The following is a 24273-nucleotide window of genomic DNA, read 5'->3' on the forward strand; positions in this document are numbered from 1 at the left end:
TGTGAGTGTGTGAGTGTGTGAGTGGGTGTGTGGTTGTGAGTGTGTGTGTGTGAGTGTGTGTGAGAGAGAGTGTGTGTGTGAGTGTGTGTTTGTGAGAGTGTGTGAGTGTAAGTGTGTCTGAGTGAGAGTGTGTGTGTTAGTGTGTGAGTGTGTGTGTGGGTGTGTGTGAGTGTGTGTGTGAGTGTGTGAATGTGTGTGTGGGTGTGAGAGTGTGTGCGTGTCAGTGTGTGTGAGTGTATATGAGTGTGAGTGTGAAAGTGTGTGTGTGATTGTGTGAGAGTTTGAGAGTGTATGTGTGTGTGAGTGTGTGTGTGAGTGTGTGTGTGTTCGGGTGTGAGTGTGTGTGAGTGTGTGTGAGTATGTATGTGAGTGTGAGTACCTGAGTGTGTGTGTGAGAGTGTGAGCGTATGAGTGTGTGAGTGTGTGTGAGAGTGTGTCTGAGTGAGTGTGTGTGTGAGTGTGTGTGTGTTCGGGTGTGTGTGTGTGTTCGGGTGTGTGTGTGTGTTCGGGTGTGTGTGTGTGTGAGTGTGTGTGAGTATGTAGGTGAGTGTGAGTATGTGAGTGTGTGTGTGTGAGTGTGTGTGAGTGTGTGTTTGAATGTGTGTGTCTGAGTGAGAGTGTGTGTGTTAGTGTGTGAGTGTGTGTGTGTGAGAGTGTGTGTGAATGTGTGTGAGTGTGTGTGTGAGAGTGTGTGTGTGTGTGTGTGAGAGTGTGTATGTGTTTGTGTGTATGTGAGTGTGTGTGTGAGTGTTTGTGTGTGTGTCAGTGTGTGTGAGAGTGTGTATGTGTTTGTGTGTGTGTGTGAGTGTGTGTGAGAGAGTGTGTGTGTCTGAGTGAGAGTGTGTGTGTTAGTGTGTGAGTGGGTGTGTGGTTGTGAGTGTGTGTGTGTGAGTGTGTGTGAGAGAGAGTGTGTGTGTGAGTGTGTGTGAGAGAGAGTGTGTGAGTGTAAGTGTGTCTGAGTGAGAGTGTGTGTGTTAGTGTGTGAGTGTGTGTGTGGGTGTGTGGGTGTGAGTGTGTGTGTGTGTGCGAATGTGTGTTTGAGTGTGTGTGTGAAAGAGCGTGTGTGTGTGTGTGTGTGTGAGAGTGTGTGTGTGTATGTGTATGTTTGAGTATGTGTGTGTGAGTATGTGTGTGAGCGTGAATACGTGAGTGTGTGTGTGAGAGTGTGAGCGTATGGGTGTGTGTGAGTGTGTGTGTGAGTGTGTGTGAGTGTGAATGTGTCTGTGTGTGTGTGTGAGTGTGTGTGTGAGTGTATGTGTGAGTGTGTGTGTGAGTGTGTGTGTGAGTGTGTGTGTGAGTGTGTGTGTGAGTATGTGAGATAATGTGTATGAGTGTGTGAGTGTGAGTGTAAGTGTGTGTATGTATGTGTGTGAGTGTGAGTGTAAGTGTGTGTATGTATGTGTGTGAGTGTGTGTGTGCATGAGTGTGTTTGTTAGTGTGTGAGTGTATGTGTGTGAGAGTGTGTGTATAAGTGTGAGTCTGTATTAGCGTGGAGTGTGTGCATGTGTGTGTGTGTGTGTGAGTGAGTGTGCTTGTTTGTGAGTGTGTGTGTGTGAGCGAGAGTGTGTGTGTGTGAGCGAGAGTGTGTGTGAATGTGTGTGAGTGTGTGTGTGTGTGAGTGTGAGTGTGTGTGTGTGAGTGTGAGTGTGTGTGTGTGTGAGTGCCAACAACAGGAAATCCCCTGTGGAGTCGGGGTTTAACAGTCAGGATGTTCAGATACACTCTCAGTGTTGCACCATCGCTGAGTGAAATGAGGAAGTCTCTTCCTTCAGGCAGACTGCCCGCACTCTCTGTGTGTCTGTGAGTGTCTGTGTGTGTGTGTGAGCATCGGGGGGGGTCGATTTCAACAATGTGGGAACTGAAGGGGCTACTGACAGTCACCCTCTGCCTATCCTGGGGTAAGTAACTCCTCCCTGCTCTTCAACGGTGAGGTTGTCCTTCAGACAGAGACGGTGGGAAAGGGGTTGTTCTCTGGCATTAATGTCGAGTGCTCCTGCACTCAAATGAACAAGAGATCTATTCCTGCGACCGAAAGACCCAGGAGGTGATAGAGAGAGATACATACACACAGTCTCCCTCAGTGCACCTCCAAACAAGGTCAGGATCCATAACTCACCGACATGTTCAACATATCTGCACCCTTCATTTTCCGGAGTCATTCCCCAAACTAATCCCACTGACCCCACTTTCTCTCCCTGTAGCCCTGTAGCAGTCCCCAAACTAATTCCACTTCCCCCCATTCTGTCCGCACAGCCCTGTATTAGTCCCCAAACTAATCCCACTGCCACGCTCACTCCCCATAGCCCTGTATTAGTCCCCAAACTAATCCCACTGCCACGTTCTCTGTCCCCATAGCCCTGGGTCAATTCCCAAACTAATCCCACTGCCCCCGCTATCTCTCCATAGCCCTGGGTCAATCCCCAAACTAATCCCACTGCCCCCGCTATCTCTCCATAGCCCTGGGTCAATCCCCAAACTAATCCCACTGCCCCCGCTCTCGACCCATAGCCCTGTATCAGTCCCGACCTAATACCCATGCCCGTGCACTCACCCATAGCCCTGTATCCGTGCCCAAACTAATCACACTCTCTCTCCACAGCCCTGTATCAGTCCCCAAAATAATCCCACTGTCCCCGCACTCTCCCCATAGCCCTGTATCAATCCCCAAATTAATCCCACTGCCCCAACTCTCTCTCCCTATAGCCCTGTAGCAGTCCTGAAATTAATCCCACATCACCCGCTCTCTCCCCATAGCCCTGTATCAGTCCCCAAGCTAATCCCACTGCCCCCGTTCTCTCCCCATAGCACTGTATCAGTCCCCAAACTAATCCCACTTACCCCCGCTCTCTACCCATAGCCCTGTAGCAGTCCCCAAGCTAATCCCACTTTGCTTGCTCACTCCCCAGAGCCCAATATCAGTCCCCAAACTAATCCCACTGACATGCTCTCTGTCCCCATAGCCCTGTATCAGTCCCCAAACTAATCCCACTGTCCCCGCTCTCTCCCCATAGCCCTGAATCAGACCCCATTTAAACTGACTGTCACCGCACTCTCCCCATAGACCTGTATCAGTCCCAACTAATCCCACAGCCCCCACTCTCTCCCTATAACCCTGTATCCATCCCCAAACTTATCCCACTTTCCTCCGCTCTCTCCCCATAGTCCTGTATCGACCCCCAAACTAATCCCACTGTCCCCGCTCACTTCCCATAGCCCTGTATCAGACCACAAAATAATCCCACTGCGCCTGCTCTCTACCCAAAGCCCAGTATCAGTCCCCAAACTATTCCCACAGCCCACCCGCTCTCCCCAAAGCACTATATCTGTTCCCGAACTAATCCCACTGTCCCCGTTCTCTCCCCAAAGCCCTGTATCAATCCGAAAACGAATCCCACTGTCCCCGCGCTCTCCCCACAGCCCTGTATCAATCCCAAAACTAATCCCACTTCCCCACGCTCTCCCCATAGCCCTGTATCAGTCCCCAAACCAATCCCACTGCCCCAACTCTCTCTCCCTGTAGCCCTGTAGCAGTCCCCAAACTAATCCCACATCCCCCGCGTTCTCTCCATATCCCTGTATCAGTCCCCAAACTAATCCCACTGCCACGCTCTCTCTCCCCATAGCCCTGTATCAGTCCACAAACTAATTCCACTGTCCCCGCTCACTCCCCATAGCCCTGAATTAGACCCCATACTAAACTGACTGATACCGCATTCTCCCCATAGACCTGTATCAGTCCCAACTAATCCCACAGCCCCCACTCTCTCCCTATAACCCTGTATCCATCCCCAAACTTATCCCACTTTCCTCCGCTCTCTCCCCATAGCCCTGTATCGACTACCAAACTAATCCCACTGCCCCAACTCTCTCCCCATAGCCCTGTAGCAATCCCCAAACTAATCCCACTGTCGCCACTCTCTCTCAATATCTTTGTATCAGTTCTCAAACTAATCCCACTCTCCCCCGCTCTCTCTCCCTTTATCCCTTATCGACCCCCAAACAAATCCCACTGTCCCCCGCTCTCTCCCCATTGCCCTGTATCAGTCCCCAAACCAATCCCACGGCCCCAACTCTCTCTGCCTGTAGCCCTGTAGCAGTCGCCAAACTAATCCCACATCTCCCGCGCTCTCCCCATAGCCCTGGATCAATCCCAAAACTAATCCAACTTCCCCCCGCTCTCTACCCATAGCACTGTATCAGTTCCCAAGGTAATCCCACTGTCCTTGCTCACTCCCCAGAGCCCAGTATCAGTCCCAAACTAATCCCACTGCCACGCTCTCTGTCCCCATAGCACTGCATCAGTCCCCAAACTAATCCCACTGTCCCCGCTCACTCCCCATAGCCCTGAATCAGACACCATACTAAACCCAATGTCACCGCACTCTCCCCATAGACCTGTATCAGTCCCCAAACTAATCCCACAGCCCCCAAACTAATCCCACAGCCCACGCGCTCTCTCCCCATAGCACTATTTCTGTTCCCAAACTAATACCACTGTCCCCGCTCTCACTCCCCATAGCACTGTATCAGTCCCCAAACTAATCCCACTGCCCCAACTCTCTCTTCCCATAGCCCTGTATCAGTCCCAAAAATAATCCCACTGCCCCCCGTTCTCTCCCCATAGCCCTGTATCAGTCCCCAAACTAATTCCACGGACCCCGCTCTCCCCAGAGCCCTGTATCAGTCCCCAAACTAATCCCACTTCCCCCGCTCTCTCCCCATAGCCCTGTATCCGTCCCCAAACTAATCCCACTGCCCCCGCTCTCTCCCCATAGCCCTGTATCCGTCCCCAAAGTAATCCCACTGCCCCCGCTCTCTCCCCATAGCCCTGTATCCGTCCCCAAACTAATCTCACTGGCCCCCGCTCTCTCTCGCCATAGCTCTGTATCAGACCCCAAACTAATCCCACTCTCTCCCCACAGCCCTGTATCAGTCCCCAACTAATCCCACTGCTCCCGCTCTCCCCCCAAAGCCCTGTATCAATCCCAAAACTAATCCCAATTTCCCCCCGCTCTCTCCCCATAGCCCTGTATCAGTCCCAACTAATCCCACAGCCCCCACTCTCTCCCTATAACCCTGTATCCATCCCCAAACTTATCCCACTTTCCTCCGCTCTCTCCCCATAGTCCTGTATCGACCCCCAAACTAATCCCACTGTCCCCGCTCACTTCCCATAGCCCTGTATCAGACCACAAAATAATCCCACTGCGCCTGCTCTCTACCCAAAGCCCAGTATCAGTCCCCAAACTAATCCCACAGCCCACCCGCTCTCCCCAAAGCACTATATCTGTTCCCGAACTAATCCCACTGTCCCCGTTCTCTCCCCAAAGCCCTGTATCAATCCGAAAACGAATCCCACTGTCCCCGCGCTCTCCCCACAGCCCTGTATCAATCCCAAAACTAATCCCACTTCCCCACGCTCTCCCCATAGCCCTGTATCAGTCCCCAAACCAATCCCACTGCCCCAACTCTCTCTCCCTGTAGCCCTGTAGCAGTCCCCAAACTAATCCCACATCCCCCGCGTTCTCTCCATATCCCTGTATCAGTCCCCAAACTAATCCCACTTCCCCCCGCTCTCTACCCATAGCCCTGTATCAGTCCCCAAACTAATCCCACTTCCCCCCGCTCTCTACCCATAGCCCTGTATCAGTCCCCAAACTAATTCCACTGTCCCCGCTCACTCCCCATAGCCCTGAATTAGACCCCATACTAAACTGACTGATACCGCATTCTCCCCATAGACCTGTATCAGTCCCAACTAATCCCACAGCCCCCACTCTCTCCCTATAACCCTGTATCCATCCCCAAACTTATCCCACTTTCCTCCGCTCTCTCCCCATAGCCCTGTATCGACTACCAAACTAATCCCACTGCCCCAACTCTCTCCCCATAGCCCTGTAGCAATCCCCAAACTAATCCCACTGCGCCAACTCTCTCACCCCATAGCCCTGTAGCAATCCCCAAACTAATCCCACATCCCCCACTCTCTCCCCATAGTCCTGTATCAGTCCCCAAACTAATCCCACTGCCCTCGCGCTCTCCCCATAGCCCTGTATCAGACCACAAAATAATCCCACTGTCCCCCGCTCTCTACCCGGAGCCCAGTATCAGTCCCCAAAATAATCCCACTGTCACGCTCTCTGTCCCGATAGCACTGTATCAGTCCCCAAACTAATCCCACTGTCCCCGCTCTCTCCCCATAGCCCTGAATCAGACCCCATTTAAACTGACTGTCACCGCACTCTCCCCATAGACCTGTATCAGTCCCAACTAATCCCACAGCCCCCACTCTCTCCCTATAACCCTGTATCCATCCCCAAACTTATCCCACTTTCCTCCGCTCTCTCCCCATAGTCCTGTATCGACCCCCAAACTAATCCCACTGCCCCAACTCTCTCCCCATAGCCCTGTAGCAATCCCCAAACTAATCCCACATCACCCGTTCTCTCCCCATAGCACTGTATCAGTCCCCAAACTAATCCCACTGTCCCCGCTCACTTCCCATAGCCCTGTATCAGACCACAAAATAATCCCACTGCGCCTGCTCTCTACCCAAAGCCCAGTATCAGTCCCCAAACTAATCCCACAGCCCACCTGCTCTCCCCAAAGCACTATATCTGTTCCCGAACTAATCCCACTGTCCCCGTTCTCTCCCCAAAGCCCTGTATCAATCCGAAAACGAATCCCACTGTCCCCGCGCTCTCCCCATAGCCCTGTATCAATTCCAAAACTAATCCCACTTCCCCACGCTCTCCCCATAGCCCTGTATCAGTCCCCAAACCAATCCCACTGCCCCAACTCTCTCTCCCTGTAGCCCTGTAGCAGTCCCCAAACTAATCCCACATCCCCCGCGCTCTCTCCATAGCCCTGTATCAGTCCCCAAACTAATCCCACTTCCCCCCGCTCTCTACCCATAGCCCTGTATCAGTCCCCAAACTAATCCCACTTTCCTTGCTCACTCCCCATAGCCCTGTATCAGTCCCCAAACTAATCCCACTGCCACGCTCTCTCTCCCCATAGCCCTGTATCAGTCCACAAACTAATTCCACTGTCCCCGCTCACTCCCCATAGCCCTGAATTAGACCCCATACTAAACTGACTGATACCGCATTCTCCCCATAGACCTGTATCAGTCCCAACTAATCCCACAGCCCCCACTCTCTCCCTATAACCCTGTATCCATCCCCAAACTTATCCCACTTTCCTCCGCTCTCTCCCCATAGCCCTGTATCGACTACCAAACTAATCCCACTGCCCCAACTCTCTCCCCATAGCCCTGTAGCAATCCCCAAACTAATCCCACTGTCGCCACTCTCTCTCAATATCTTTGTATCAGTTCTCAAACTAATCCCACTCTCCCCCGCTCTCTCCCCATTGCCCTGTATCAGTCCCCAAACCAATCCCACGGCCCCAACTCTCTCTGCCTGTAGCCCTGTAGCAGTCGCCAAACTAATCCCACATCTCCCGCGCTCTCCCCATAGCCCTGGATCAATCCCAAAACTAATCCAACTTCCCCCCGCTCTCTACCCATAGCACTGTATCAGTTCCCAAGGTAATCCCACTGTCCTTGCTCACTCCCCAGAGCCCAGTATCAGTCCCAAACTAATCCCACTGCCACGCTCTCTGTCCCCATAGCACTGCATCAGTCCCCAAACTAATCCCACTGTCCCCGCTCACTCCCCATAGCCCTGAATCAGACACCATACTAAACCCAATGTCACCGCACTCTCCCCATAGACCTGTATCAGTCCCCAAACTAATCCCACAGCCCCCAAACTAATCCCACAGCCCATGCGCTCTCTCCCCATAGCACTATTTCTGTTCCCAAACTAATACCACTGTCCCCGCTCTCACTCCCCATAGCACTGTATCAGTCCCCAAACTAATCCCACTGCCCCAACTCTCTCTTCCCATAGCCCTGTATCAGTCCCAAAAATAATCCCACTGCCCCCCGTTCTCTCCCCATAGCCCTGTATCAGTCCCCAAACTAATTCCACGGACCCCGCTCTCCCCAGAGCCCTGTATCAGTCCCCAAACTAATCCCACTTCCCCCCGCTCTCTCCCCATAGCCCTGTATCCGTCCCCAAACTAATCCCACTGCCCCCGCTCTCTCCCCATAGCCCTGTATCCGTCCCCAAAGTAATCCCACTGCCCCCGCTCTCTCCCCATAGCCCTGTATCCGTCCCCAAACTAATCTCACTGGCCCCCGCTCTCTCTCGCCATAGCTCTGTATCAGACCCCAAACTAATCCCACTCTCTCCCCACAGCCCTGTATCAGTCCCCAACTAATCCCACTGCTCCCGCTCTCCCCCCAAAGCCCTGTATCAATCCCAAAACTAATCCCACTGTCCCCCCGCTCTCTCCCCATAGCCCTGTATCAGTCCCCAAGCTAATCCCACTATCCTTGCTCACTCCCCAGAACCCAGTATCAGTCCCCAAATTAATTCCACTGCCCCGCGCTCTCCCCATAGCCCTGTATCAGTCCCCAAAATAATCCCACTGCCCCCTCTCTCTCCCCATAGCCCTGTATCAGTCCCCAAACTAATCCCACTGCCCCCTTTCTCTCCCCATAGCCCTGTATCAGTCCCCAAAATAATCCCACTGCCCCCTCTCTCTCCCCATAGCCCTGTATCAGTCCCCAAACTAATCCCACATGCCCCCGCTCTCTCCCCATAGCCCTGTATCAGTCCCCAAACTAATTACACTGCCCCCGCTCAATCCCCATAGCCCGGAATCAGACCCCAAACTAATCCCAATGCCCCGCTCTCTCTCCTCAAAGCCCTGTATCAGACCCCAACATAATCCCACTGCCCCCGTGCACTCCCCATAGCCCTGTATCAATCACCAAACCAATCCCACTGCCCCAACTCTCTCTCCCTGTAGTCCTGTAGCAGTCCCCAAACTAATCCCACATCCCCCGCGCTCTCCCCATAGCCCTGTGTCAATCCCCAAACTAATCCCACTGTCCCCACGCTCTCCCCATAGCCCTGTATCAGTCCCCAAACTAATCCCACTTTCCTTGCTCACTCCCCATAGCCCTGTATCAGTCCCCAAACTAATTACACTGTCCCCGCTCTCTCCCCATAGCCCTGAATCAGACCCCATACTAAACCCACTGTCACCGCACTCTCTGCATAGACCTGTATCAGTCCCAAACTAATCCCACAGCCCCCACTCTCCCCCTATAACCCTGTATCAATCCCCAAACTAATCCCACTGCCCCGCTCTCTCTCCCCATAGCCCTGGGTCAATCCCCAAACTAATCCCACTGTCCCCACTCTCTCCACATAGCCCTGTATCAATCCCCAAACTAATCCCACTGTGCCAACTCTCTCACCCCATAGCCCTGTAGCAATCCCCAAACTAATCCCACATCCCCCATTCTCTCCCCATAGTCCTGTATCAGTCCCCAAACTAATCCCACTGTCCCCGCGCTCTCCCCATAGCCCTGTATCAGACCCCAAAATAATCCCACTGCCACGCTCTCTGTCCCCATAGCACTGTATCAGTCCCCAAACTAATCCCACTGTCCCTGCTCACTCCCCATAGCCGTGAATCAGACCCCATTCTAAACCCACTGTCACCGCACTCTCCCCATAGACCTGTATCAGTCCCCAATCTAATCCCACAGCCCACCTGCTCTCTCCCCAAAGCACTATATCTGTTCCCGAACTAATCCCACTGTCCCCGCTCTCTTCCCCATAGTCCTGTATTAATCCCCAAACTAATCCCACTGTCCCCACTCTCTCCCCATAGCCGGTATCAGTCTCCAAACTAATCCCACTTCCCTCCACTCTCTACCCATAGCCCTGTATCAGTCCCCAAACTAATTCCACTGTCCCTGCTCACTCCCCATAGCCCTGAATCAGACCTCATACTAAACCCACTGTCCCCACTCTCCCCCTATAGCCCTGTATCCATCCCCAAACTAATTCCTCTGCCCCGCTCTCTCTCCCCATAGCCCTGGTTCAATCCCCAAACTTATCCCACTGCCCCAACTCTTTTTCCCCATAGCCCTGTATATGACCCCAAACTAATCCCACTGCCCCCGCTCTCTCCCCTAGCACTGTATCAGTTCCCAAACTAATCCAACTGTCCCCGTTCTCTCCCCATCGCCCTGTATCAGTCTCCAAACTAATCCCACAGCCCCCGCTCTCTCCCCATAGCTCTGTAAAAGTCCCCAAACAAATCCCACTGCCACGCTCTCTCTCCCAATAGCCCTGTATCAATCCCCAAACTAATCTCACTACCCCACACTCCCACTACCCATAGCCCTGTATCAGTCTCCAAAATAATTCCACTGCCCCCGCTCCCTCCCCATAGCACTGTATCAATCCCCAAACTAATCCCACTTTCCCCGAACTCTCCCCATAGCCCTCTATCAGTCCCCAAACTTATCCCACTGTCCCGTCTTCTCCCCATAGCCCTGTATCAGTCTCCAAACTAATCCCACATCCCCCGTTCTCTCCCCATAGCCCTGTATCAGTCCCCAAACTAATCCCACATCCCCCGCTCCCACCCCAAAGCCCTGAATCAGTCCCCAAACTAATCCCACTGCTCCCGCTCACTCCCCATAGCCCTGTGTCAGTTCCCAAACTAATCCAATTGTCCCCGGTCTCTCCCCGTAGCCCTGTATCAGCCCCCAAACTAATTCCACTGCCCCCGGTCTCTCCCCTAGCCCTGTATCAGTCCCCAAACTAATCCCACTGCCCCGCTCTCGCCCCCATAGCCCTGTATCAGTCACCAAACAAATCCCACTGCCACTCGCTCTCTCTCCCCACAGCCCTGTATGAGTCCCCATACAAATCCCACATCCCGCGCTCCCTCCACATCGCCCTATATCTGTTCCCAAACTAATCCCAAATCCCCCGATCTCTCCCCGTAGCCCTGCATCAGTCCCCAAACTAATCCCACGGTCCTCGCTCTCTCCCCATAGCCCTGCATAAGTCCCCAAACTAATCCCACTGCCCCCGGTCTCTCCCCTAGCACTGTATCAGTTCCCAAACTAATCCCACTGCCCCCGCTCTCTCCTCATAGCCCTGTATCAATCCCCAAACTAATCCCACTACCCCACACTCTCACTACCCATAGCCCTGTATCAGTCCCCAAACTTATCCCACTGCCCTGTCTTATCCCCATAGACCTGTATCAGTCCCCAAATTAACCTCACTGATCCCGCTCTGTCTCCCCATAACCCTGTATCAGTCCCCACCTAAACCAGCTGCTCTCACCCATAGCCCTGCATCAATCCCCAAACTATTCCTTCTGCCCCCGCTCTCCTCATAGCCCGGCATCAGTCCCCAAACTAATCCCACATCCCCCGCTCTCTCCCCATAGCCCTGTATCAGTCTGCAAACTGATCCCACTATCCCACTAACCCCCCAAAGCCCTTTATCAGTCCCGAAACTTATCCCAATGCGCCCAGTGTCTCGCCCCATAGCCCGGTATCCATCCCCAAACTAATCCCAGGGTCCCCGCTCTCTCCCCATAGCCCTGTATCAGCCCCAAACTAATCCCACTGCCCCTTGCTCTCTCTCCCCACAGCCCTGTATGAGTCTCCAAACTAATCCCACTGTCCCCGCTCTCCCCATACCACTGTATCAGTCCCTAAAATAATTCCACTGCCCCCGCTCCCTCCCCATAGCACTGTATCAGTCCCCAAACTAATCCCACTGTCCCCGCTGTCTCCCCATAACCCTGTATCAGTCCCCAAACTAATCCCACATCCCCGGCTCCCTCCCCAAAGCCCTGTATCAGTCCCCAAACTAATCCCACGGTCCCCGCTCTCTCCCCATTGCTCTGTATATGTCCCCAAACAAATCCCACTGGCCCCGGTCTCTCCCCGTAGCCCTGCATCAGTCCCCAAACTAATCCCACGGTCCTCGCTCTCTCTCCATAGCCCTGCATCAGTCCCCAAATTAATCGCACTGCCCCTCGCTCTCTCCCCATAGCCCTGTATCAATCCCCAAACTAATCCCACTGTCACCGCGCTCTCCCCATAGCCCTGTATCAGGCCCCAAACTAATCCCACTGTCTTCGCTCTATCTCCCCATGGCTCTGTATTAGTCCCCAAACTAATCCCACTGCGCCAGCTCTCTCCCCCCAAAGCCATGTATCCATCCCCAAACGAATCCCACTGCCCCGCTCTCTCTCCCCATAGCCCTGTATCAGCCCCAAACTAATCCCACTGTCCCTCGCTCTCTCTCCCCATAGCCCTGTATGAGTCCCCATACAAATCCCACATCCCACGCTCTCTCCCCATTGCCCTATATCTGTTCCCAAACTAATCCCACTGTCCCCACTCTCTCCCTATAGCCCTGTATCAGTCCCCAAACTAATCCCACTGTCCCCTGATCTCTCCCCATAGCCCTGTATCAGTCCCAAAACTAATCCAACTTCCACACTCTCTCACCCCATAGCCCTGTATCGATCCCCAAACTAATCCCACTGACCCCCGGGTACACCCCATAGCCCTGTATGAATCCCCAAACTAATCCCACTACCCCACAGTCTCACTCCCCATAGCCTTGTATCAGTCCCCAAACAATTCCGACTATCACTGCGCTCTCCCTATAGCCCTGTATCAGTCCACAAACTAATCCCACTGTCCCCGTTCTCTCCCCATAGCCCAATATCAGTCCCCAAACTAATCCCACTGCCCCCGCTCTCTCCCCATAGCCCTGTATCCGTCCCCAAAGTAATCCCACTGCCCCCGCTCTCTCCCCATAGCCCTGTATCTGTCCCCAAACTAATCTCACTGGCCCCCGCTCTCTCTCGCCATAGCTCTGTATCAGACCCCAAACTAATCCCACTCTCTCCCCACAGCCCTGTATCAGTCCCCAACTAATCCCACTGCTCCCGCTCTCCCCCCAAAGCCCTGTATCAATCCCAAAACTAATCCCAATTTCCCCCCGCTCTCTCCCCATAGCCCTGTATCAGTCCCCAAGCTAATCCCACTGTCCTTGCTCACTCCCCAGAACCCAGTATCAGTCCCCAAATTAATTCCACTGCCCCGCGCTCTCCCCATAGCCCTGTATCAGTCCCCAAAATAATCCCACTGCCCCCTCTCTCTCCCCATAGCCCTGTATCAGTCCCCAAACTAATCCCACTGTCCCCACTCTCTCCCCATAGCCGGTATCAGTCTCCAAACTAATCCCACTTCCCTCCACTCTCTACCCATAGCCCTGTATCAGTCCCCAAACTAATTCCACTGTCCCTGCTCACTCCCCATAGCCCTGAATCAGACCTCATACTAAACCCACTGTCCCCACTCTCCCCCTATAGCCCTGTATCCATCCCCAAACTAATTCCTCTGCCCCGCTCTCTCTCCCCATAGCCCTGGTTCAATCCCCAAACTTATCCCACTGCCCCAACTCTTTTTCCCCATAGCCCTGTATATGACCCCAAACTAATCCCACTGCCCCCGCTCTCTCCCCTAGCACTGTATCAGTTCCCAAACTAATCCAACTGTCCCCGTTCTCTCCCCATCGCCCTGTATCAGTCTCCAAACTAATCCCACAGCCCCCGCTCTCTCCCCATAGCTCTGTAAAAGTCCCCAAACAAATCCCACTGCCACGCTCTCTCTCCCAATAGCCCTGTATCAATCCCCAAACTAATCTCACTACCCCACACTCCCACTACCCATAGACCTGTATCAGTCTCCAAAATAATTCCACTGCCCCCGCTCCCTCCCCATAGCACTGTATCAATCCCCAAACTAATCCCACTTTCCCCGAACTCTCCCCATAGCCCTCTATCAGTCCCCAAACTTATCCCACTGTCCCGTCTTCTCCCCATAGCCCTGTATCACTCTCCAAACTAATCCCACATCCCCCGTTCTCTCCCCATAGCCCTGTATCAGTCCCCAAACTAATCCCACATCCCCCGCTCCCACCCCAAAGCCCTGAATCAGTCCCCAAACTAATCCCACTGCTCCCGCTCACTCCCCATAGCCCTGTGTCAGTCCCCAAACTAATCCCACGGTCCCCGCTCTCTCCCCATTGCTCTGTATATGTCCCCAAACAAATCCCACTGGCCCCGGTCTCTCCCCGTAGCCCTGCATCAGTCCCCAAACTAATCCCACGGTCCTCGCTCTCTCTCCATAGCCCTGCATCAGTCCCCAAATTAATCGCACTGCCCCTCGCTCTCTCCCCATAGCCCTGTATCAATCCCCAAACTAATCCCACTGTCACCGCGCTCTCCCCATAGCCCTGTATCAGGCCCCAAACTAATCCCACTGTCTTCGCTCTATCTCCCCATGGCTCTGTATTAGTCCCCAAACTAATCCCACTGCGCCAGCTCTCTCCCCCCAAAGCCATGTATCCATCCCCAAACGAATCCCACTGCCCCGCTCTCTCTCCCCATAGCCCTGTATCAGCCCCAAACTAATCCCACTGTCCCTCGCTCTCTCTCCCCATAGCCCTGTATGAGTCCCCATACAAATCCCACATCCCACGCTCTCTCCCCATTGCCCTATATCTGTTCCCAAACTAATCCCACTGTCCCCACTCTCTCCCTATAGCCCTGTATCAGTCCCCAAACTAATCCCACTGTCCCCTGATCTCTCCCCATAGCCCTGTATCAGTCCCAAAACTAATCCAACTTCCACACTCTCTCACCCCATAGCCCTGTATCGATCCCCAAACTAATCCCACTGACCCCCGGGTACACCCCATAGCCCTGTATGAATCCCCAAACTAATCCCACTACCCCACAGTCTCACTCCCCATAGCCTTGTATCAGTCCCCAAACAATTCCGACTATCACTGCGCTCTCCCTATAGCCCTGTATCAGTCCACAAACTAATCCCACTGTCCCCGTTCTCTCCCCATAGCCCAATATCAGTCCCCAAACTAATCCCACTGCCCCCGCTCTCTCCCCATAGCCCTGTATCCGTCCCCAAAGTAATCCCACTGCCCCCGCTCTCTCCCCATAGCCCTGTATCTGTCCCCAAACTAATCTCACTGGCCCCCGCTCTCTCTCGCCATAGCTCTGTATCAGACCCCAAACTAATCCCACTCTCTCCCCACAGCCCTGTATCAGTCCCCAACTAATCCCACTGCTCTCGCTCTCCCCCCAAAGCCCTGTATCAATCCCAAAACTAATCCCAATTTCCCCCCGCTCTCTCCCCATAGCCCTGTATCAGTCCCCAAGCTAATCCCACTGTCCTTGCTCACTCCCCAGAACCCAGTATCAGTCCCCAAATTAATTCCACTGCCCCGCGCTCTCCCCATAGCCCTGTATCAGTCCCCAAAATAATCCCACTGCCCCCTCTCTCTCCCCATAGCCCTGTATCAGTCCCCAAACTAATCCCACTGTCCCCACTCTCTCCCCATAGCCGGTATCAGTCTCCAAACTAATCCCACTTCCCTCCACTCTCTACCCATAGCCCTGTATCAGTCCCCAAACTAATCCCACTGTCCCTGCTCACTCCCCATAGCCCTGAATCAGACCTCATACTAAACCCACTGTCCCCACTCTCCCCCTATAGCCCTGTATCCATCCCCAAACTAATTCCTCTGCCCCGCTCTCTCTCCCCATAGCCCTGGTTCAATCCCCAAACTTATCCCACTGCCCCAACTCTTTTTCCCCATAGCCCTGTATATGACCCCAAACTAATCCCACTGCCCCCGCTCTCTCCCCTAGCACTGTATCAGTTCCCAAACTAATCCAACTGTCCCCGTTCTCTCCCCATCGCCCTGTATCAGTCTCCAAACTAATCCCACAGCCCCCGCTCTCTCCCCATAGCTCTGTAAAAGTCCCCAAACAAATCCCACTGCCACGCTCTCTCTCCCAATAGCCCTGTATCAATCCCCAAACTAATCTCACTACCCCACACTCCCACTACCCATAGACCTGTATCAGTCTCCAAAATAATTCCACTGCCCCCGCTCCCTCCCCATAGCACTGTATCAATCCCCAAACTAATCCCACTTTCCCCGAACTCTCCCCATAGCCCTCTATCAGTCCCCAAACTTATCCCACTGTCCCGTCTTCTCCCCATAGCCCTGTATCACTCTCCAAACTAATCCCACATCCCCCGTTCTCTCCCCATAGCCCTGTATCAGTCCCCAAACTAATCCCACATCCCCCGCTCCCACCCCAAAGCCCTGAATCAGTCCCCAAACTAATCCCACTGCTCCCGCTCACTCCCCATAGCCCTGTGTCAGTCCCCAAACTAATCCCACGGTCCCCGCTCTCTCCCCATTGCTCTGTATATGTCCCCAAACAAATCCCACTGGCCCCGGTCTCTCCCCGTAGCCCTGCATCAGTCCCCAAACTAATCCCACGGTCCTCGCTCTCTCTCCATAGCCCTGCATCAGTCCCCAAATTAATCGCACTGCCCCTCGCTCTCTCCCCATAGCCCTGTATCAATCCCCAAACTAATCCCACTGTCACCGCGCTCTCCCCATAGCCCTGTATCAGGCCCCAAACTAATCCCACTGTCTTCGCTCTATCTCCCCATGGCTCTGTATTAGTCCCCAAACTAATCCCACTGCGCCAGCTCTCTCCCCACAAAGCCATGTATCCATCCCCAAACGAATCCCACTGCCCCGCTCTCTCTCCCCATAGCCCTGTATCAGCCCCAAACTAATCCCACTGTCCCTCGCTCTCTCTCCCCATAGCCCTGTATGAGTCCCCATACAAATCCCACATCCCACGCTCTCTCCCCATTGCCCTATATCTGTTCCCAAACTAATCCCACTGTCCCCACTCTCTCCCTATAGCCCTGTATCAGTCCCCAAACTAATCCCACTGTCCCCTGATCTCTCCCCATAGCCCTGTATCAGTCCCAAAACTAATCCAACTTCCACACTCTCTCACCCCATAGCCCTGTATCGATCCCCAAACTAATCCCACTGACCCCCGGGTACACCCCATAGCCCTGTATGAATCCCCAAACTAATCCCACTACCCCACAGTCTCACTCCCCATAGCCTTGTATCAGTCCCCAAACAATTCCGACTATCACTGCGCTCTCCCTATAGCCCTGTATCAGTCCACAAACTAATCCCACTGTCCCCGTTCTCTCCCCATAGCCCAATATCAGTCCCCAAACTAATCCCACTGCCCCCGCTCTCTCCCCATAGCCCTGTATCCGTCCCCAAAGTAATCCCACTGCCCCCGCTCTCTCCCCATAGCCCTGTATCTGTCCCCAAACTAATCTCACTGGCCCCCGCTCTCTCTCGCCATAGCTCTGTATCAGACCCCAAACTAATCCCACTCTCTCCCCACAGCCCTGTATCAGTCCCCAACTAATCCCACTGCTCCCGCTCTCCCCCCAAAGCCCTGTATCAATCCCAAAACTAATCCCAATTTCCCCCCGCTCTCTCCCCATAGCCCTGTATCAGTCCCCAAGCTAATCCCACTGTCCTTGCTCACTCCCCAGAACCCAGTATCAGTCCCCAAATTAATTCCACTGCCCCGCGCTCTCCCCATAGCCCTGTATCAGTCCCCAAAATAATCCCACTGCCCCCTCTCTCTCCCCATAGCCCTGTATCAGTCCCCAAACTAATCCCACTGTCCCCACTCTCTCCCCATAGCCGGTATCAGTCTCCAAACTAATCCCACTTCCCTCCACTCTCTACCCATAGCCCTGTATCAGTCCCCAAACTAATTCCACTGTCCCTGCTCACTCCCCATAGCCCTGAATCAGACCTCATACTAAACCCACTGTCCCCACTCTCCCCCTATAGCCCTGTATCCATCCCCAAACTAATTCCTCTGCCCCGCTCTCTCTCCCCATAGCCCTGGTTCAATCCCCAAACTTATCCCACTGCCCCAACTCTTTTTCCCCATAGCCCTGTATATGACCCCAAACTAATCCCACTGCCCCCGCTCTCTCCCCTAGCACTGTATCAGTTCCCAAACTAATCCAACTGTCCCCGTTCTCTCCCCATCGCCCTGTATCAGTCTCCAAACTAATCCCACAGCCCCCGCTCTCTCCCCATAGCTCTGTAAAAGTCCCCAAACAAATCCCACTGCCACGCTCTCTCTCCCAATAGCCCTGTATCAATCCCCAAACTAATCTCACTACCCCACACTCCCACTACCCATAGCCCTGTATCAGTCTCCAAAATAATTCCACTGCCCCCGCTCTCTCCCCATAGCACTGTATCAATCCCCAAACTAATCCCACTTTCCCCGAACTCTCCCCATAGCCCTCTATCAGTCCCCAAACTTATCCCACTGTCCCGTCTTCTCCCCATAGCCCTGTATCAGTCTCCAAACTAATCCCACATCCCCCGTTCTCTCCCCATAGCCCTGTATCAGTCCCCAAACTAATCCCACATCCCCCGCTCCCACCCCAAAGCCCTGAATCAGTCCCCAAACTAATCCCACTGCTCCCGCTCACTCCCCATAGCCCTGTATATGTCCCCAAACTAATCCCACTGCTCCCGTTCTCTCCCCATAGCCCTGTGTCAGTTCCCAAACTAATCCAATTGTCCCCGGTCTCTCCCCATAGCCCTGTATCAGTCCCCAAACTAATCCCACTGCCCCGCTCTCGCCCCCATAGCCCTGTATCAGTCACCAAACAAATCCCACTGCCACTCGCTCTCTCTCCCCACAGCCCTGTATGAGTCCCCATACAAATCCCACATCCCGCGCTCCCTCCACATCGCCCTATATCTGTTCCCAAACTAATCCCAAATCCCCCGATCTCTCCCCGTAGCCCTGCATCAGTCCCCAAACTAATCCCACGGTCCTCGCTCTCTCCCCATAGCCCTGCATAAGTCCCCAAACTAATCCCACTGCCCCCGGTCTCTCCCCTAGCACTGTATCAGTTCCCAAACTAATCCCACTGCCCCCGCTCTCTCCTCATAGCCCTGTATCAATCCCCAAACTAATCCCACTACCCCACACTCTCACTACCCATAGCCCTGTATCAGTCCCCAAACTTATCCCACTGCCCTGTCTTATCCCCATAGACCTGTATCAGTCCCCAAATTAACCTCACTGATCCCGCTCTGTCTCCCCATAACCCTGTATCAGTCCCCACCTAAACCAGCTGCTCTCACCCATAGCCCTGCATCAATCCCCAAACTATTCCTTCTGCCCCCGCTCTCCTCATAGCCCGGCATCAGTCCCCAAACTAATCCCACATCCCCCGCTCTCTCCCCATAGCCCTGTATCAGTCTGCAAACTGATCCCACTATCCCACTAACCCCCCAAAGCCCTTTATCAGTCCCGAAACTTATCCCAATGCGCCCAGTGTCTCGCCCCATAGCCCGGTATCCATCCCCAAACTAATCCCAGGGTCCCCGCTCTCTCCCCATAGCCCTGTATCAGCCCCAAACTAATCCCACTGCCCCTTGCTCTCTCTCCCCACAGCCCTGTATGAGTCTCCAAACTAATCCCACTGTCCCCGCTCTCCCCATACCACTGTATCAGTCCCCAAACTAATCCCACTGTCCCCGCTGTCTCCCCATAACCCTGTATCAGTCCCCAAACTAATCCCACATCCCCGGCTCCCTCCCCAAAGCCCTGTATCATTCCCCAAACTAATCCCACGGTCCCCGCTCTCTCCCCATTGCTCTGTATATGTCCCCAAACAAATCCCACTGGCCCCGGTCTCTCCCCGTAGCCCTGCATCAGTCCCCAAACTAATCCCACGGTCCTCGCTCTCTCTCCATAGCCCTGCATCAGTCCCCAAATTAATCGCACTGCCCCTCGCTCTCTCCCCATAGCCCTGTATCAATCCCCAAACTAATCCCACTGTCACCGCGCTCTCCCCATAGCCCTGTATCAGGCCCCAAACTAATCCCACTGTCTTCGCTCTATCTCCCCATGGCTCTGTATTAGTCCCCAAACTAATCCCACTGCGCCAGCTCTCTCCCCCCAAAGCCATGTATCCATCACCAAACGAATCCCACTGCCCCGCTCTCTCTCCCCATAGCCCTGTATCAGCCCCAAACTAATCCCACTGTCCCTCGCTCTCTCTCCCCATAGCCCTGTATGAGTCCCCATACAAATCCCACATCCCACGCTCTCTCCCCATTGCCCTATATCTGTTCCCAAACTAATCCCACTGTCCCCACTCTCTCCCCATAGCCCTGTATCAGTCCCCAAACTAATCCCACTGTCCCCTGATCTCTCCCCATAGCCCTGTATCAGTCCCAAAACTAATCCAACTTCCACACTCTCTCACCCCATAGCCCTGTATCGATCCCCAAACTAATCCCACTGACCCCCGGGTGCACCCCATAGCCCTGTATGAATCCCCAAACTAATCCCACTACCCCACAGTCTCACTCCCCATAGCCTTGTATCAGTCCCCAAACAATTCCGACTATCACTGCGCTCTCCCTATAGCCCTGTATCAGTCCACAAACTAATCCCACTGTCCCCGTTCTCTCCCCATAGCCCAATATCAGTCCCCAAACTAATCCCACTGCCCCCGCTCTCTCCCCATAGCCCTGTATCCGTCCCCAAAGTAATCCCACTGCCCCCGCTCTCTCCCCATAGCCCTGTATCTGTCCCCAAACTAATCTCACTGGCCCCCGCTCTCTCTCGCCATAGCTCTGTATCAGACCCCAAACTAATCCCACTCTCTCCCCACAGCCCTGTATCAGTCCCCAACTAATCCCACTGCTCCCGCTCTCCCCCCAAAGCCCTGTATCAATCCCAAAACTAATCCCAATTTCCCCCGCTCTCTCCCCATAGCCCTGTATCAGTCCCCAAGCTAATCCCACTGTCCTTGCTCACTCCCCAGAACCCAGTATCAGTCCCCAAATTAATTCCACTGCCCCGCGCGCGCCCCATAGCCCTGTATCAGTCCCCAAAATAATCCCACTGCCCCCTCTCTCTCCCCATAGCCCTGTATCAGTCCCCAAACTAATCCCACTGTCCCCACTCTCTCCCCATAGCCGGTATCAGTCTCCAAACTAATCCCACTTCCCTCCACTCTCTACCCATAGCCCTGTATCAGTCCCCAAACTAATTCCACTGTCCCTGCTCACTCCCCATAGCCCTGAATCAGACCTCATACTAAACCCACTGTCCCCACTCTCCCCCTATAGCCCTGTATCCATCCCCAAACTAATTCCTCTGCCCCGCTCTCTCTCCCCATAGCCCTGGTTCAATCCCCAAACTTATCCCACTGCCCCAACTCTTTTTCCCCATAGCCCTGTATATGACCCCAAACTAATCCCACTGCCCCCGCTCTCTCCCCTAGCACTGTATCAGTTCCCAAACTAATCCAACTGTCCCCGTTCTCTCCCCATCGCCCTGTATCAGTCTCCAAACTAATCCCACAGCCCCCGCTCTCTCCCCATAGCTCTGTAAAAGTCCCCAAACAAATCCCACTGCCACGCTCTCTCTCCCAATAGCCCTGTATCAATCCCCAAACTAATCTCACTACCCCACACTCCCACTACCCATAGCCCTGTATCAGTCTCCAAAATAATTCCACTGCCCCCGCTCCCTCCCCATAGCACTGTATCAATCCCCAAACTAATCCCACTTTCCCCGAACTCTCCCCATAGCCCTCTATCAGTCCCCAAACTTATCCCACTGTCCCGTCTTCTCCCCATAGCCCTGTATCAGTCTCCAAACTAATCCCACATCCCCCGTTCTCTCCCCATAGCCCTGTATCAGTCCCCAAACTAATCCCACATCCCCCGCTCCCACCCCAAAGCCCTGAATCAGTCCCCAAACTAATCCCACTGCTCCCGCTCACTCCCCATAGCCCTGTATATGTCCCCAAACTAATCCCACTGCTCCCGTTCTCTCCCCATAGCCCTGTGTCAGTTCCCAAACTAATCCAATTGTCCCCGGTCTCTCCCCATAGCCCTGTATCAGTCCCCAAACTAATCCCACTGCCCCGCTCTCGCCCCCATAGCCCTGTATCAGTCACCAAACAAATCCCACTGCCACTCGCTCTCTCTCCCCACAGCCCTGTATGAGTCCCCATACAAATCCCACATCCCGCGCTCCCTCCACATCGCCCTATATCTGTTCCCAAACTAATCCCAAATCCCCCGATCTCTCCCCGTAGCCCTGCATCAGTCCCCAAACTAATCCCACGGTCCTCGCTCTCTCCCCATAGCCCTGCATCAGTCCCCAAACTAATCCCACTGCCCCCGGTCTCTCCCCTAGCACTGTATCAGTTCCCAAACTAATCCCACTGCCCCCGCTCTCTCCTCATAGCCCTGTATCAATCCCCAAACTAATCCCACTACCCCACACTCTCACTACCCATAGCCCTGTATCAGTCCCCAAACTTATCCCACTGCCCTGTCTTATCCCCATAGACCTGTATCAGTCCCCAAATTAACCTCACTGATCCCGCTCTGTCTCCCCATAACCCTGTATCAGTCCCCACCTAAACCAGCTGCTCTCACCCATAGCCCTGCATCAATCCCCAAACTATTCCTTCTGCCCCCGCTCTCCTCATAGCCCGGCATCAGTCCCCAAACTAATCCCACATCCCCCGCTCTCTCCCCATAGCCCTGTATCAGTCTGCAAACTGATCCCACTATCCCACTAACCCCCCAAAGCCCTTTATCAGTCCCGAAACTTATCCCAATGCGCCCAGTGTCTCGCCCCATAGCCCGGTATCCATCCCCAAACTAATCCCAGGGTCCCCGCTCTCTCCCCATAGCCCTGTATGAGTCTCCAAACTAATCCCACTGTCCCCGCTCTCCCCATACCACTGTATCAGTCCCTAAAATAATTCCACTGCCCCCGCTCCCGCCCCATAGCACTGTATCAGTCCCCAAACTAATCCCACTGTCCCCGCTCTCTCCCCATAGCCCTGTATCAGTCTGCAAACTAATCCCACATCCCCTGCTCCCTCCCCATAGCCCTATATCTATTCCCAAACTAATCCCACTGCCCCCCGCTCTCTCCCCATCGCCATGTATCGACCCCCACACTAATCGCACTGTCCCCCGCTCTCTCCCCATAGCCCTGTAGCAGTCCCTAAACTAATCCCACTGCCCCAATCTCTCCCCATAGACCTGTATCGATCACCAAACTAATCCCACTGCCCCCACTCTCTCCCCATAGCCCTGTATGTCTCCAAACTAATCCCACGATCCCCGCTCTCTCCCCACAGCCCTGTATCAGACCCCAAACTAATCCCACGGACCCCGCTCTCTCCCCATAGCCCTGTATCAGTCCCCAAACTAATCCCACATCCCCCACTCCCTCCCCAAAGCCCTGTATCAGTGCCCAAACTAATCCCACTGCCCCCGTGCACTCCCCATAGCCCAGTATCAGTCCACTAACTGATCCCACTGTCCCCCCGCGCTCTCCCCATAGACCTGTATCAGTCCACTAACTAATCCCACTGTCCCCCCGCTCTCTCCCCATAGCCCTGTATCAGTCCCCAAATTAACCTCACTGATCCTGCTCTGTCTCCCCATAACCCTGTATCAGTCCCCACCTAAACCAGCTGCTCTCACCCATAGCCCTGTATCAATCCCCAAACTATTCCTTCTGCCCCCGCTCTCCTCATAGTCCGGCATCAGTCCGCAAACTAATCCCACTGCCCCGCTTTCTCTCTCCCCATAGCACTGTATCAGTCCCCGAACTAATCCCACAGCCCCCGAACTCTCCCCATAGCCCTCTATCAATCCCCAAACTTATCCCACTACCCCAACTCTCTCTTTCCACATAGCCCTGTATCAGTCCCCAAACTAATCCCACTACCCAAATCTTCCTCCCCATAGCCCCGCATAAGTCCCCAAACTAAACACACTGTCACCGCGCACTCCCCATAGCCCTGAATCAGTCCCCAAACTAATCCCACTGCCACCGCTCTCGCCCCCATAGCCCTGTATCAGTCTGCAAACTAATCCCACTGCCCCACTTTCTCTCACCCCATTGCACTGTATCGATCCCCAAACTAATCCCACTGTCCCCGTTCTCTCCCCATAGCCCTTTTTCAGTCCCCAAACTAATCCCATTGCCCCTGCTCTCTCCCCATACCCCTGTATCAGTCCGCAAACTAATCCCACTGTCCCGCTAACTCCCCAAAGCCCTGTATCAGTCCCGAAACTTATCTCAATGTGCCCAGTCTCTCGCCCCATAGCACTGTATCAGTCCCCAAACTAATCCCACTGCATCCCTCTCTCTCCCCATAGCCATGTATCAGTCTGCAAACTAATCCCACTATCCCACTATCCCACTATCGTGGGCGGCACGGTGGCACAGCGGTTAGCACTGCTGCCTCACAGCGCCAGAGACCCAGGTTCAGTTCCCGCCTCAGGTGACTGACTGTGTGGAGTTTGCACGTTCTCCCCGTGTCTGCGTGGGTTTCCTCCGGGT

At 54.0% G+C, this 24273-nt stretch overlaps 1 protein-coding gene across 1 annotated transcript in view; it reads left to right on the top strand.

The window, feature by feature from the left end:
* The first annotated feature begins 1275 nt into the window (after positions 1–1275).
* Positions 1276–24273, top strand: part of LOC132833541 (integrin alpha-X-like) — a 159445-nt gene continuing 136447 nt past the window's right edge. Inside the window, exon 1 of the mRNA XM_060851903.1 lies at positions 1276–1898. Coding sequence (XP_060707886.1) covers positions 1850–1898 — 49 coding nt within the window. The 5' untranslated portion in view covers positions 1276–1849. The remainder of the gene's footprint in view (positions 1899–24273) is intronic.

Source organism: Hemiscyllium ocellatum, chromosome 37, assembly GCF_020745735.1.
Source record: "Hemiscyllium ocellatum isolate sHemOce1 chromosome 37, sHemOce1.pat.X.cur, whole genome shotgun sequence".
Taxonomy (NCBI): domain Eukaryota; kingdom Metazoa; phylum Chordata; class Chondrichthyes; order Orectolobiformes; family Hemiscylliidae; genus Hemiscyllium; species Hemiscyllium ocellatum.